At 36.4% G+C, this 16,762-nt stretch overlaps 2 protein-coding genes across 4 annotated transcripts in view; both read right to left on the bottom strand.

Moving 5' to 3' along the window:
- Positions 1 to 16,762, bottom strand: part of LOC139988969 (damage-control phosphatase ARMT1) — a 300,302-nt gene that overhangs the window by 63,232 nt on the left and 220,308 nt on the right. The gene's annotated exons all lie outside the window — the stretch shown is intronic.
- Positions 1 to 16,762, bottom strand: part of LOC139988968 (lachesin) — a 260,206-nt gene that overhangs the window by 34,810 nt on the left and 208,634 nt on the right. For all 3 annotated transcript variants that reach the window (XM_072006802.1, XM_072006803.1, XM_072006801.1), the window contains exon 7: positions 15,515 to 15,590. In XM_072006802.1, coding sequence (XP_071862903.1) covers positions 15,515 to 15,590 — 76 coding nt within the window. The remainder of the gene's footprint in view (positions 1 to 15,514; positions 15,591 to 16,762) is intronic.

The raw sequence follows: 16,762 nt of genomic DNA, 5'->3' as shown, positions 1-16,762 counted from the left end.
ATTGCCAATATAATCTTTTCTCGAAATATTTGAGTTGCAGTCGCAATAATACGACGAATGTGAAAACTCGATAATGAAAGGAAAGAACTGCGAGGTTAAGATAGATGGGTTAAAGGAAAAAGAAGGTTCGGAAAGGTCGTGACTGGACCAATTGACACTGAGCTACTCGAAAAATGGAAATATGTCTGTACGTTCGGTAATACGATTAAAGAGGGTGCAGAAGCAGTCCCGTTAAAAGGAAGATCCTCACGGGGAGAGAGGAGAAAATATTTCCATAAGATCCTTGGCACGACGCTTTCGAAGAAACGACAATAGAGCTTTCGATCCAATAGATCCGCCGAAATTTGATCCGTTTTTATTTGCTCGTCCCAAATCGTAAGATGACTCAGGTTTCGTTTTTAATAAAAATGGAACCGAAATTAGAATTTTTCGTTAATTTAACTGACAATCGTATAGCATAGCTTTATCGATAGAAATATTTATCAATGCACCTATATTTCTTCATGTGAAATTTAATATACCTGAAAGAATAAATCTGACCATATACGAATAATAACCTTATATTTTATTATTTATAACCTTCGAGAAGACAAGGATTTTTATAGGAAACGGGAAAGGATTTGAAATTGGTGTCTGAATGAAATATCAGAGCATTCGATAAAATCTTTATCTCCATTCATTAAAACTCATTATTGCTATATCCACTCTAATTAAAACTCGCTTTCCTCACGCTTCGGAAACCTTTTTCTTATCGTCTTTTATCTCCACATTTTCTCGAATCAAAATTCAGTTTAAGTGATTTCTTTAATTTCTTTGTGCGATAATTGGTTCTCAGTACGTCTTCAGATAATTCTTCAGATAATAACCGCCGATCGAAATTTTTTTTATATTCATCATAACCTTACAAAGACAATTTCATTTGTAAGCTCTCTTCTTGATTTACATAAAATTCTTCAGCTTATCGTACATAAGCACGAACACTAATGTACTAACGTAAATTATATGCAACTATAACATTTTGCCTTAAAGACAAATAAGCTCTCGTGACTATACAAATAGGAGCAAGTCTCATTTACAAGAAAACAAAACACAAGAACGTCGCACGATGAGGAAGGAAGCAATGAACGGTGCGTGCGCACGTGGCGTACAAAAATCTTCTCTCCCTCTCGGCCAAGGCATCGAGCAGCTCATTAAAGCCAGAAGAGCTGGAGCTATCCGGTCTAATTAAAAGCCACTCAAACACGGGAGCCGATCAACCGCGACGTTTATTGGTGCGAGCGCTCAATCACGAAGGGGGTCGTCGGACGTCGACAACGACGACGGGTGAGATCGAGTCGTTTCTGGCACGCAACCACGTCTCTTTCTCGATGTCCCAGCAGACTTCTTCGACCTCATTCTATTCCCTCTGGTGTCTTTTCTACCATTAACAATCGGAGACGATGCTAGCTGGTGCGAATGAAGGGCAAGGTACACCAACGATTACCAAGATTAAAGATAGAAAGAGATGAAAAGGGAAAAGAAGTAGACAAAACAAAAAAGCAGCGTGAGAAGGTGAGATCGAAGGAGAACGATAGTAAAGAGAAGTATGAAAGATAAGAGAAGAAAGAGATACAAAGAAAGAAGAGAGAGAAGGAAACATAAGAACGGAAAGGCGTAGAGTCGCTTGTATAATTCATGGGTCCACTTTGAGTGGTTGCTGGTCCATGGGTCCAACCACGTTTCAGACAGTGCCCCCTGGCCCCGCTGGTTTCCAACAGTTCGACCTGTAACCCTGCAGCATCTCAATGCTGACCGACCGGCAGATTAGCCCCAGGAAATTGCCAAACTTCTCGTCTCTCCGGTAGGAAAGTCGATTCTAAAAGTCGTTCCTCAAGCGGCCAGTAACCCCCGCAGACTTTCAGTTCGAATTCCTCAGGGCAGCTTACGATAGGACACCGGAAACTGTTTCTTAAATTAATGCGTCCCGAAACGATCCTCCTTCTTCCGTTTTCCTTTTTCATCCCGCTTTGACCATTGTTTTATCCCGTACCCTTTTATTTCCTTTTATCTGTATCGTTTTTTGTTGTTTTCTTTATTAAGTGACTTTTCATGATGTGAAGCGGCAGAGATTATTTGCGACTTATCGCATAATTTTGATGTTGCATTATTTCGTTGGTTTCTTGTCTCTTGGTTTTTGTTCTCGCGTCGCTTTTCTCTTTGACGGTCGAATTCGAGACGATACGATAGTCTGGTGGATTTACGGACTACGTACGTTTCGGTGCTGCTTTATCGGCTGTACCGATGTACAGGCTTCGGTGGTTGTAAATCGAAATCGCTTTCTGGAACGGCTGCTCTGGCGATACATCGAGTCTCCTCGGGTTTTGTTTGGATTGATCTTTATCGAGCCGGTCAGACGAGTGTATTCCTTTTGTCATCTTGTTTATTCTAACCTGTCAGACTTGTACTTTTACGATAGAATTTTTTTTCTTACAGTTTGACAAGGTCTAGGTTAACAAGGTCTATTAAATCAGTCAGAGTCTCACTTCTCAAACAAATCTATATAACTTTAAATATTTTATTTCGTTCACTTTTTAAACGAACTGTACTTGATAGAGCAAATCAGTTAACAATGATGGGTAAAATTGCTCTAATAGAAAATGTGCGGTTAATTATCGAATAGCATAATAAATAACATAATCACGATCATAATAATCTACCTTTAATTAATTCATCGCTTAATAATTATGTACTTGCGGCGTCGTTTAATATTAATGAAACCAAAACTCCATCGCGAATAGTAAACTACCAATCGTGAATATTAATGAATTTATAGTATTACACAAGCAGATAAATTAGCACAATGTGAATTCGACAAAAATACGATAAATCTATCGGAGATATTAAATCAGGATCTTGTTAACGTAAATTTTGTATCGTAATATTGACAAATGAAATATGAATTATATTCTTCACTTATTAAAAATATTTATTCGTCTTTGGCAAAATTCATATCTCCACCTTCATGTTGGTATTAAACATTTCGAATACATATAATTAGGTATTTAACGAAAAAAAGAAAAAAAGACAATTAAAAAATCAATAATTACGACGTAAAGTTTTTACGGTATCTTACCGTGGAGCACGCCTTAATCCAACATTTTTACACGAAGCTGCGGCAGAAAATACGATGTTCACGTATTTTGCGGTGGCGCAACAACGCTGCCGCGAGAACGAGATATTTAACGAATTTACTTTCCACGGTACTAACGAAGCAACGTCCGTGGGCCGCAATTAATTCAACCGCGAGGAAGCGTGGACCTATTTAAAAAAATAGTCGGTCTAATTTGCACGCTAAAGAGACAAAAATCGGCGAAAGAAAAGTACAGGTGCACCCGGTCCTTCGTCGTCTTTAATCTTCCCTTCAAAAATATATTCCCGAATGCTCTACGAATATCCCATATTTCAGGATAATTAAAATTTCCAAACTGTCCATGTTCCCTGTCCTGTAATAATTCGCTGTTCCGGTGAATATGAAAAATGCTTTAAAAAAGGAAAAAAGAAAAAGGGAGATAAAGGTAGAAGGAAATGCATCCTGCGACAGGAAACCGGAAAATTAAAAATTCAATCGTGAGTTCGAGGACGGGAAATTGTTCTTTTTTTTCTATACGTTATGCACACGGCCATATTCAACCCCGCGGGTGATTGATTGAAAAAAGAAAAGAAATCCGTAAATGGAGGATGAAAAATTCATCAAGCAGGCGCCCGAATTAAAATTTTCAAATAAGGCTTTGACTAGTTTGAAAGGAAAGTTTACCGAAAACTCCATGATTACATTATGTCAAAAAATTGAGAAGCTAACTGGATATATCAATTTCGTTACTGGTTTTCGAGTTTTGTGGACATTTTTTTATTTGTTTTATTTAAGCTTTTTATACTTACAGTTTTCTACGAGCTTAGAATTTTGAAGTACAAATCTCAGATACGAAGATTAAATTATTTCCGAAGACAATGTACTGTATAATGTATCATTGTGCAATATTCCTAAAGACAAAAAGTATAGTTGAATCAATTTATTACTTTCGAGGAAAGTTAGAGAATATCTCAAAAGATTGACTCGATATTTGGCTAAATGCAAAGCCGCGAGTCTTAAACGAAGCAATATCTTTCCCAATTAATGGGAAACTGGTCTCTATAAACGATTCCCCTCGAAAACCTTGAAACTCTTCGATGACCGAATAGGAAGGGCACGGAAACGAGTAATTAATTTGCCGCGTAATCTCTCTTATTATTCTTAATTGATTCATTTGCGAGGAAGCCGAAGCTCTACATAGCAAAAGAGTAGAAGCGTGGACAAGGGGGATGAAAAATACTCATGCAGTGATTTTAACGAAAGAGGAACGAATTAAAAAGTATAGACGAGTTCGTCGGTGAAAGGGTACAACGATGATGACAGTGTCGAGTTCATAAGAAGCTCTCGTTATTACGAGCTTCTCCCTTCTCCGATCTTTAATTACGTCGCGATGTCGAATCGCAGTTCCCAAGAGGTTACGCATTCGATAGGAGAACGCTCGACAATATTTTAGCTAAATTAAAAAGCCGTTTATGTATCCTCTATCCCCGTCACTTTTCTTTCGGTGATCTTCTTGGTGGCGTTCAAACCCCTTTGTGTCGTGGCTGTCGGTCTCAGATTGCCGTACTCGTCGACCACCAGAGAATGGGAGAACTTCGTATCTGTCTTCCGGAAGAAGGCAATAGTGACATTAAATTACGGCGTCTTCTCTCCAATGACAATAAGAGAGAACTTTCTACGGGACCTTCGCTGATATTGCTCGAAGGGTAATCGCGCTATTACTCGATTGAAGAAGTTTTGCGACGCTCTCGTGTATGCAAAATCATCGCGTATATCGAGCGCTTTGTCGATTAAATCTCGACTTAGTTCTTTTTAGTTCTTGGTAACAGGTTGGTAATTTACGCATAGTATTTTTGATATGTTTATTGCATGTAACTTACATATATATCGTGAACATGTGCTATATGTTATACTATATTTATTTCCGTTTTTTACACAGATGTAACACCTACATCGCTTCCTGGAACAACATGGAGCAATATTTTCATGTGAGAGTGATTCCTCTTACAGTTGCTTCGATTGCATTTATAACGTGTTTATGAAATACTAACTGTCGATTTTCCAATGCTGTAGCATGGCATTCTATATTATCGCCATACAATTCACTTCTTAATATTTCCAAAAATATTCTTCTTAGTTTTTTTTATTGGTATAGGACTCTTCCATGAAGGATATATGATCAACCATAAAACGAATGCATTGTATGTCGCCAGGTCGGTAAAATTAATAAATAATGACAATGGTCAACGTGTACATCTTCGATACGATTATTCGTTAATTATCTTGTCTAATGCGTCTAATCTATCACTTTTTGTTGCGTTATAAAATGAAATAATTTCTGGTTTATACTAACTTTCTAGTTCAGAAAAGTTGAGATCATTATGTAATGTGGTAAGAAGAATGATAGATTTTTTGGATTTAGGAATATGTGATACAAGTGTAAGATTTTGTGCAAATACAAATTTAGATGAACACTGCTGCGTTGAATACATTATTTTTGTAAATCTTTTCCATTTTCACGCACCGTACCAACAAGAAAAATTTGTTTTCGTAACAATTCTTTTGTTAGAGTAATATCTGTGAAGAAATCGTTGTTTGCAATTGGTCGGCTGCTGATTGTTTCCAGAAATTGGACAACTGTCTTACAATGCGTTGTCCTTGATCCTGTTTTGCAGAACTTTCGTTTCCTTTTCATCACTTTTTCCTAAACATCTAAGTTGCATAAATGTTTTCGCATTACACAATATCCATAACTCAACCAGGTATGTATACTTTGAATGGACATCTTTCGTAGAAATTTACTAATTATTTATCAATCGTGCCGACATTTGTTGCGTCACATAAGTCACGACAATTTGCCACAAAACATTTTAGCCAAAACAAAATGACATTTGTTATAGCTCTAAGCGGTGCTAAATTGTCCGTAGATTTCCTTTCTTTTCGAATATTCATATCATTAAAATGCATAAAAATTTCTCTGAATCGATCTCGTGACATTGCAGCCGTGTAACTTTGACATAAAAATGACTCCATAAATGATACGAATTTTCTCCAAATTTTTTGAATCTAACTATAGTCAATAAAACTCCAAAAAATGTATTGATTTCAATGCGGTCTATAGGTTTCCATTTCTTATTTAATGTCGTACTATAAACTACTGCTTTCTAATTTGTGTATTTGACAATTATATCAATAATTTCATCATTGATAAAAAGATGAAAGCATTCTTCTATCGATTTAATATTTTCCCTTTTGGTAGTTAAATCGCCATTACGCGATGTAATTTGCATTTAATTTTTGTTGGGAACAATATATTTCCATATTTTTCATCATTTTAATTTGTTCGTCAAAATCGTTGATTTTATAGAAAACACATCGTTTTCTATGTCTTGTAACTCAGCCTCAACATTGCTGCAGCATGGTGTAGTACTTTTATCGGGTGATAAGTATATGTCACAATCATCTTCATTTGTAAGACTATTGAAAGCACAACTTTGATTCCCTGACTGTCCTGTTTCTTCAATCATCGCGAATGCTTCTTTTCACATTGAGCTCTTTAGAATATCTTTTTTTTTTGTCGATAGTTCAATAGATACTAATGGACGTACACAAAATTTTTTCCCTCTCTGAAGATAAAGTCTTCTCATTGCAAATTGTCGAAGAGTAAAATATCGAGAGAGAAAGAAGAAGCTTGCATGGTTCTCAAATTACAAATCCGATACGCATTGTTTACAATATGGGTTAAATGTATGCGCCTTTAGTGGCCGACGATTGATGCCTATTTACAATTTTTAGGAGATAAGATTTAGATTACTTTTTTTTCAGCATTATGTAAATTCCAACCACGAAATTCATATTTTTCGTATAAATAACAAACGAGAAACAGCGCCCAAATGCGAATATGATTTTCCTAAATAATTTATCGAATCGAAATTTACAGATCAAGTTAAAAGTTTGGAAATTAGTCGCACAAATTTTGAGCACGCGAGAAGCCAGAACAAATTCTTACACGTCCGCAGAGGTAGCATAAATGACGTGTCGATATTGTCGTCTTCGTCAGTGAGGTTATCGTTGTCTGGCAAGTTAACGAAAGACCGTGATCAATTCGTAATTAAAGCCGCGAATGGCACGGAGCGTTCGATATCGCTGCGTAAAAGAGCCTTCGGGAAAGCTGTTTGCCCGCGTATCACGATAAAGAATTCATTAGCGGGACCCTCGGACCGAAATGAAAATCTCAGAGAAATTTCCGCTAAATTTTTAAACGCCCAGTAACCGTTTCGTGTTTTTCTTCAATTAATCGAGACCGACCGCGCGAGGCTTACCGAATAATTGATCGCGACGTATTAACTGTACGTTGAACGATTTTCCTCTCTTAAACGAATTTTCTTTTTCCTGCAGATTTTCTCATTTTCCGTTTTCTCTCCTTTTTCCTGTATTCTTCTTTTCCTTTTCTTCTCTTTGCCTTTAGTAGGTGGGATAGATGCATTAAGTAGATAGCGGTCCTGTTCTTTCTTTTTTTTTGTTTTTAATAAAATCTCGTGATCGAAACGTATTCTCTATCTGAATTATAATTTCTGTAATTTCTTTTTACAAATTTATAATATATATAAATCTTTGACGCAGAAATAATTTGAGCAGATATTTGTGGAAATACTTTACCAGAATTACCGCATAAAATTAATGTTACCCGTTCTCTTGTCACAGGATTGGATGTTAATCAACTAAATGATTGGAAGCGGGAAGTTTTCTCAAAGTTTGTCTCGGAATGACAACTCAAGCGACCAATTCCACAGGCGCTGAGTAGCATTCCGTTTACACAGAAAGTAGTTTAACGTGAAAATTATGATGGACAGATTACTAGCTGAAATGAAATTAGCTCTCCAACCCCTTAGGCAAATTAAGAAATCGTTGGAAGAACAATGATCTTCACGATTATTTTATGCTGAAACTGGTAGTAGGAATTGTTTGACTATTTCAATCATTTTAATAGCTCGAGGATTAATGAACAAGGTATTTCCGTAGAATTTTTGTTTGAAATGTGAAACATTATGGCGATGGTTGAGGTGAACGGCCTGTATAAATCACGTTATACGAGCGGAGAAACGACGATGATTGTTCGAACTCATAGCAGTATTCAAATTTGTGAATAAATATTGAACCTGATCCTGCTGTTAGGTATCGGCAGATTATATTACAAAATGGAGTCTCTTGCGGAACCAAACTGTTGTACCTTGCAGATTATATTACAAAATAATGTTCATTTACATTCATTGGAATAATTATTAGAGAATTATGATTTCACTACGTGACATTAAATTTCTTCCATGAGTTTAGGATATTCTAATATGTTTTATATAGCATGTATAATATAATATCTTGTACCGTAATATAAGTATTTTGAAGAATATAAGCAAACATAAATAAGTAACTTTTTTTATTCACACGCATCTAGAGCCTGATAAAATAAGGAAAAATTAATGAATTTGACGGTAGTTTAGAACATTAATTTTTCATCCTAACATAATACCAATTAATACACGATGTATACGGCGTACGGTGATGCAATACACGTTCTACGATAGCGTGTCAGGATTAGCATAATTAATACGGGTAATTAATAGTTACTATGTCTATCAGATACATCTATAATGGTGTTCGTTGCAGAAATACGTCAAACGAAATACTTCTTGACGATGAATATTGATTTCGATTCGATTTTCGATTGATATTCACCTTACTCGAAATAATAGCTCATAACTAGAACGTATTCCTGTACCTGTTTTGTACTGTACCAGTAGTAATACTGCTATATTAAGGTATTGTATTATTTTCAAATACCAATATAAACTATTTAGCAAGTGCTTTGCATTTTCAAAACAAACATCGATAACGATTTTTTATCATTTTTCGCGACAAAATATTTTTCGTTGTCGTGCGTCATGATAATGCACGGACAAAAATTTTTCGTGAATATTTTATCAGTGTAGTAATTTGCTTTTATAATTTACTAAAGAAACGGCTAATTTGACGTTGGGTAAATAGGTGCGGTGCAAAAAATGTTAATAGTCGGAACGTTGGTCGAAGAGGAAGATTTAATGTCACATGTGAGATTAAAACTGCAAATATACGTAATATATGTTAAAGCAAGCAGCTGCGTGAAATATAAAAAACAAATTTGAGCCATTGCTAATCAAAGTTACAGAACATTTTTTATCCCAAATAAAAATTCATAAATATTTCTTCCTCGCAAATCTGAAAGAATTGCAAGATTCAAAACTCAAAGTTAATTTCTCTGATTTCTCAAATACGACACTCAGCCATGCATAATTGATTAAAAAGTTGTTCTTAACAGAAATGAAAATATTCATATTTAAAGTCAGGAAACTATTCGAAAACTAACTACCAAGTAGAACCTCTGTCTTCTTCTTCGAACAAATATACGCGTCGGAAGTTTCGCGAGTTGGAGGAATTAAAAAATTCAGAGTTAACGCCTCGACTAATCTCAGAGACGTTTCAAGGCCGAAGCGTAGCTTTACGCAATTAATAAGGAGGTGAGATGGCTGGTGATAAGGCAGGGAATGGAATCAACGCTATAAATGCCTATAGGAAGGCTGTCTAACGACCGACAATTAAATCCCCGTCTCAGTCGGAGGCCAAAGAGGAAGAAGCGTTGCATTATGTATACGAAGCTTGGAGTTTGAAGGGAAAGCAGACGGTGTGGTACGGCGGTGAGAACGAAGTCGAAGGAAAAGAGAAAGAGAAAACACGAAAGAAGAAAGAGGAAGAAGAAGCCGACAGCCGAATGAATACGATATTGTTGCTATCCGCAATACGGCCGCAAGTTTTGTTCGTTGCAGCAGCCTGCAGCGGCCCTCCCTTCCTTCGTCCTTCCTCCACTATGCTTCCTACACCCTCACAAATAGTAGTTTGACTCGACTATGGAATAAATTAGCCGAGCTCCGGCTTTTCCTGCGAACGATGGAAAAGGAGAAGTTGCGCGTCAGAAAAAGTGAGAGATCGCAGCTCGTAGGAAGGGATGCGAACTCAAGAGAAAGGAACGGGGGAGGGGATGGGGTGGCACGGATAGGATGGTTGCTTATCAAGAAACAGGGGTACTTTGTCCCTTAGGCGGTCCTTAATAATAAATTCATATCTCTACGACCTCCTGCTCTTCGTTCGTCTTCTCCTCCACTACGTCTCTTCTGGTGTTCACCCTATACAGTATCCCCACCAAAGGCAAATCCTGCAACCAGAATTTCACCCTTGGCTACGGTAGTAGCAAACTCTCCCTCTCAGTTAGATTACAAATCTCTTTTTTATGCCGCTTAATAAAACTCGTCTGACATATCTCTGACTTCTACCACTTAATTTCGGTCCCCTTTGTCCATCGAGCCGACCTTTTCTCCCTTCGTTCTTTCCTCCCTTTTCGCATTTTCTTCTTTCTTTCTCTTCGTTGATTTCCCCTACTTTCTATCGCTTTTCCTTCCTTCATTTCCTTCCATTTTACAATCTTTTTCCTGAGATGTATTTACCATCGTACGTGTTGGTGTTGTTCCTACGTCTGTCTTCATTCTACTCGTTTGAAACCTCGACCTGTCCTCGTTCAACGTTCGCGGGGAAACGAGCACCCCTTTTGGGACTCCCATGGGTTCCGGCAAGGTTATTTTACTTCTACCACAAACGGAATGAATTCGAATTCCTTTCGAGTCTCGGTATCTCTTTGTGGCCGATGTTTCAAGGAGGAAGATCGATCTCCTCGTGAAGGACAAGACCGCGGAGGATAGACGAAAGGTCTTGTCGGAGTCGTAAAGTACGAAAAGATATTGTTTCTGTTATCGTTCTTTTCCTTTTTCTCTATTCGTGATTTTCAATGAAGAATTTAATAAATTTTATAAATATATATTTTATATACACTAACTTGGAATTTTTAACGAATGGAAATTTGTTATAGTAATCCGACGTCAATTACAATTTCTTCGTAAGAATGGCATTGCGGATAGTGTCTATTGAAGAATTGGTAATATGGATATTAATATTCTTTATGCGTTGTCGTTTCCTAAGCATTATACTTCGCATATAATCGCCACTGAAAGAGAGGATAATGCAAAGAGAAAACAATAAAAGGCGAAATTGAACTTTATTGCATGAAAAGATACTCCGAATTATAAGCGTGAGACGGAACCAAATGAAAACACGACAGAATAATCAAGGGAAGAATTTAGACAACTAAGTCTGAATAATTACGAACAGGTTGGTGCGGTGTTTGCCAACCCCAAGGAATAATACCTTTATACCCCTTTGTTTCGTGAAAGCGGCCAATTAGTAAGTAATATTCGTATCCAGGGGGCAAAAACTCTCTGAGCTATTGTGTGACTTTTAAAAATCTCGCCAATTAGAAAGCAATTTCCAGGAACACGCTGAGAATTTCTCTCTGGTATATACCGACGCTATATTTACGCCTGTTTTATTTGCTCCCCCTTTCGCTGCTTTCTTCCGTTTCTTTTTATCTAGCAAAGTTATTTTTGCGTATGCATTCACACTCCACTCGGACGAAATTAAGGTTTCGCTACAAACGTATCTCTTATTCTCTTTTTTTTTCAAGATTTTATTTTGATTACCTCTGCTTTATATAGCTGTCAAATTACGCTCTCAGAAACCTGTGCAACTTAGCTGCGCATCCGATGTTTAATATTCGACATTAAAACTTTACTTGAACTTTCACTTTAAAGTACATTGCCCATCTAATGTTATAACGGCTGAACGGCATGAAACTCAATATCGACATATTCACATTATTTATTACAGGTATTTTAATAGAAGTGCGTTCACTTAACGACAACAGCACAGTATCGACACTTCTCCTTATCGATAGTAACATGGATATTTTGCTGGTTATGCGACGATCGTATGCCATTTGTATGCTGCTGGCACGTTGACAACTGAGAGTTCATTGCTGGTACCGCGTTGGTGACGAATAGGATGGATCAAACAAAATTGATAAAACAAAACATAAAAAAAATAATTCAGATTCGACATCAGCAATTTTAATACAATATCTCCTAGAAGGAAGAAGAGAAGAAATAATGGTTTAGATGAAATAGATACATTTTTTTAAGTATAGCAGCAACTGTAAAAAAAAGCTATCATCCCGAATTAGAGCAATAACAAAGAAACAAATTGTTTTAACAGTATCACACTTTTTAATAGAAAAAGATAGAGGAACGTAATATTTCTATTTTAAAATCTATAAAATTTGTATACTATAAATAAAATTTTATAGTTTTGCATTTACCTTGACTACACTGTCAGTTTTTCAATGGGCGTTATTGCTTCTCTAAATTTTGTATTTCGTTCGTGTATAAAATTTTCTACACTTTTAAAAAATATCTGATATCGGGTAGTTGACATTCGAAAGTACTGATGGAACCTTTGTTCATCTCCAATTAATTTTTTTATATAGTATATGAAATTTACCTTCGTTTTTTCTTAATTTCAAACTTTTCTACTAACTTCCGTTTTCTGCCATCTTCTTGCTTATCAAGTAACAATGCTATTATAGTCAATTCTTTAATTGTAAATTTCGATATTTTTATTAATGTGGGGAATATTGGCAATATGGACTCACGCGCTGCCGATGCGTGGACAGCTGAACGTTGTTGATTAGTACTGTACCGTTAAATGGACGATACTTGTGAATATATCGATGTTGGTTTAACACCGGTTAGGCGTTGTGCTGTCAGATGGTCTAACTTAATTCTCTCAGTGATCGGAATGTGGTTCATTTAATTCTTCTTTTTACTATTTTTAGTTGTCCTCTACTTTCTGTTTATATATTTCTATTATAATGAAACTAGCGATACATTTTATGAGTCAACTATGCCATATATTTAAAAATATCGACTCTCTAGACAGGGTAGAAGGCAACGATATATCTAAATTTGATGTAAGGCTTGAAATGTAAGATTCGAAGCACGGCATCTTCTCCTGCTACTTATTTTGAATATGATATTGTTCTAAAAATCCTATTTAGACGTTAAAGTGATTAATAGCGCGTGTTACAGAATATCGATATCATTGTTCTGAAATCCCTACGTTATTAGATTATACGTACGAGTGTCCCTAATGGTCCTTCTACGATATTTAATCAACTAAGCTTGTGCGTCCAATAGCTGCTAATAATCAGTGACGATTCTCAAACATGGTCCTATAACGCATTCGATTGTTCGACGTGGTTTTCAGCGGCGAGCTAATTTCAGCGTCCCTTCTATCACATAATACAATAATTCAAAATTACAACTATACCTATATTGTGTCAAGTCGACCACTTGGAATACATATAGTTGGTGATGCTAACATCGAGATCTATGGTCAAAGACTGAACGCATATACGCCTTCCTTGATCAAATGGCACTTAATGTTTGTTCATATTCAAATAACATTAGCTAGTTCACCGGATGGATTATTGTTGTTACCGATATATTGATCAGTTTCCTATTGACCTTTGTATATTGTAGGCTTGTGGCTGTTGCAATAATTAGGTCGCGGTCATAATTAGACCTGCAGCCAAGCGGAAAAGACGAACTCGTCTGTTTTGTAACAGAAAACTAGAGAAACTGATATCTCGATTGTTTGAAAATGCTTAGAATGTTAGGAAATGAGCAATACTTGAAATAATCTGTAAATTGAAAATATGTGAATCTAAAATTTATAGAAAAATCGACGAGGTTTAGCAATAACTATAAAACGAGTAGCTGACGAAAGATGAAATTCCCTTCAACTTTGTCGAAATTTTACACCTTCCTTTCAAATCGTTGTGAACATGTTGGAAATGTTTGACGGACAAGCTCGTGGGTCCACGAGGGAAACTAGTTACGCAGCCACGGATTTCAACGAATCCGGACCGCTTTCGTCCGGTTGGACAGAGGTAATCACCTGCAGGGATCACTGGCAGCCTTTTTCTTGCCGGTAGCCTTTTATGCTAAACGTTCGCTTCATTTGAATGTCGCTAATGCGAAAAACCGATGCATACTAATGGAGAGCGGCCTCTTCGCTCTTTCTCACCCTCTCTCGTTGGAGATACCGGTTGAACACACCGAAATCATCCTTCCGAGCGCACGTGTTCGTACGTGGCGTTCACGTTTGCACAGCGACTGCCCATTTCTCCATCAGCTCTATATGTCATATGCATACATTAGGCGAGATATACGCGTCATTTCAGAAGAAGCTGCGCGGTAAAATTGAAGATACGCTATTTCCACAATTTCCGGTGATGGTTACCTAATTCCAGTGCTAGCAAAGGTAAATAAATAGAAAAGTAAGGATTTCGTGATAAGTTTTGCTAGGTTTTGTAGTATCAGTATTTTGTCTCTAATTCCTCGTTGTTTTCCAAATTGCTTTGCTCAATTTGGTATTTAATATACCTACTTATTCAAATGTTCCACGATAATTTACATTTTAGGTATTCTATCGCTAATAAGAAAATATGAACTCTCATTTTTAAAAAATAGTGCTTTTTGGGAAAATTGGTTTTTCTATTAAAAGCGGTTCTCAATAATGTTTCTAGATCACGAAAATCAGTTGTAATCATTCGGTATCCCAAATCTAATGGTGTAACTGTGCCGTAGTCAAGGATAGTGGTGCTTCCGCGCGATTTCGCGAGCGATTTAATCACGGATTAATAGGTCGCCGCAAAAGCGATCCTCGAGGTTTCCAGGGTGGTTAATTAATTGCGTGTATATATTTGTCGAGGAAACCCGAATTAGTGAAATCCGATTTAGAACCGAACGTTTTGATCGAGGGACGTTCTGCAACCAATCGCTCAGCGTGTCTCCGTAAATAGTATGTCTCCTCTCGGCTCGTCTTCGTCTACTTCGTAAACACCTTGCAGAACGACTGTACACCAGTGCTTCTCAATTTTTGTTATCCCTTTGCACTTTACAATCTCCGATATGATACAGCACGAAATTTTACAGAGAAAATTTAAACATTCAGCAATTTATGGAAAACTTTTATAAGAAGTTAAATATCAATCATGTATTTGAATCAAAAATATTAGATACTCGTTTGAAATTTGATAAAAGAAATGATATTAACAAATATATGGTGTAATTGTTCCAATGAAGAAAACAAAATTTGGCTATATGTCAACGAATAAAACGCTTTAATTACAAAAAGAAGGAAATTTAAAATGTGCTAGACGAGGAAGTAGGAAAAATAAATAATATTTAATTAGGATTATTTGGTATACGAAATAGCAGAGACAACCTAAAAATTCTTTACACAGAGAGCCGACAAAATTGTATCTTGTTTGCGAACCACTGGTATGCTCACCGCAACGATCCGTCATTAGCTCGACAAACGTTCCCACGGGATATTTTAAAATGCGAGTAAACAAACGACACTTACTGTACAAACGAATTGTGCCGTCGGTCTCTCCACGTGGATTTTTCGCGACGCACTTGTAGCTACCGTAATCCTCCTCCTGAAAAACAGAATAGTAATAACGTCAGAACCAAGCGTCGATCAGAGTTGACTTTTAACCAAAGTTGTGTTTACACAATAGTCAGTTATTTAACAAAGTCCGAAAAAGTGTTATGTGAAAATGAACGATAGAGGTAAGAAATGTAGGTTAGACGAATATATCAATCGAACCGATTCCATTTGCTCGTATTTTCATTTTCCTTATGTTGTGCTTACCTTATGCACAATGAAGTTTTGTGGCGTTCGATGAGTCAGATTTTTGTGTAAGTATAGGAGTAGCATAAAAGTAATAGAAATAGATAAAAATGTTTGACGATGCTCTTAAAATGCAACAAAGAAGATAAAAAATAATAGGAGGAAGAAGGAAGAAGAACATATATTCTGTCATTCTGATGACATGAAGAAATTTCTCTTTTACACGATTGTCTTAAGGATATCCTCTTCATGTACGAAAATAATCTAGGAATAAATTTCGTGAGATATCACGAAACTTTTCAAATATCACCTGTTGGCTTCGCGGCTCCTCGTGCCGACTAAAGTCAGAGTTCCGTAGGTGAGCATTTTCCCCTGGAATCGAAGCTAATCTTCAGAGTATTTTACGAAAAGACAATCTTGAAAATTTCTGCTCGTTTTTGCCGAAGAGGCATCGCGGTACTGGAAGTTTCGTCATTACTATAAAAAAATTGTTTCGAAAAAATTAATTTTAAGTTTTGTGTTGATTAAATGTCTTTTACTCCTTCCAGTCAGTACTATACGTCCATGAAGTTTTAGACATTTATTTTTTAATACCCTGTATATGTAACAAGGGAAGTATTTTTTGCTTGGCTGAGGATGTGACGAAGGAAAACTTTTTATGTATTTTTTTCTTACTTGAACACTTTTGTGGTGCAACTATATTTTCACAAAAGAATTGCATATCTTTGTTAAACAAAGGACTCGTGTAAATACCCCTCGAAACACGATTCTAAAAAAAATATAAAAAATTAATAACGATGGCTAATAACAACAATAATTACATTTAATAGGCTACGAACATTAAGATGTTTTCGCAAGAAAAATATCGATTTCTCGGCTGTTTATTATACATGAATAACCAAACGGCGCGAGAAAAAATACGGCAAGAAATTATTTAACAAGGGAAAAAGACCACATGATCTTTGTTCCATGTTATTT

Source organism: Bombus fervidus, chromosome 7, assembly GCF_041682495.2.
Source record: "Bombus fervidus isolate BK054 chromosome 7, iyBomFerv1, whole genome shotgun sequence".
Lineage (NCBI taxonomy): Eukaryota > Metazoa > Arthropoda > Insecta > Hymenoptera > Apidae > Bombus > Bombus fervidus.
The sequence above is the reverse complement of the archived record's forward strand: the minus strand, read 5'-3'. Positions and strand labels throughout refer to the sequence as shown.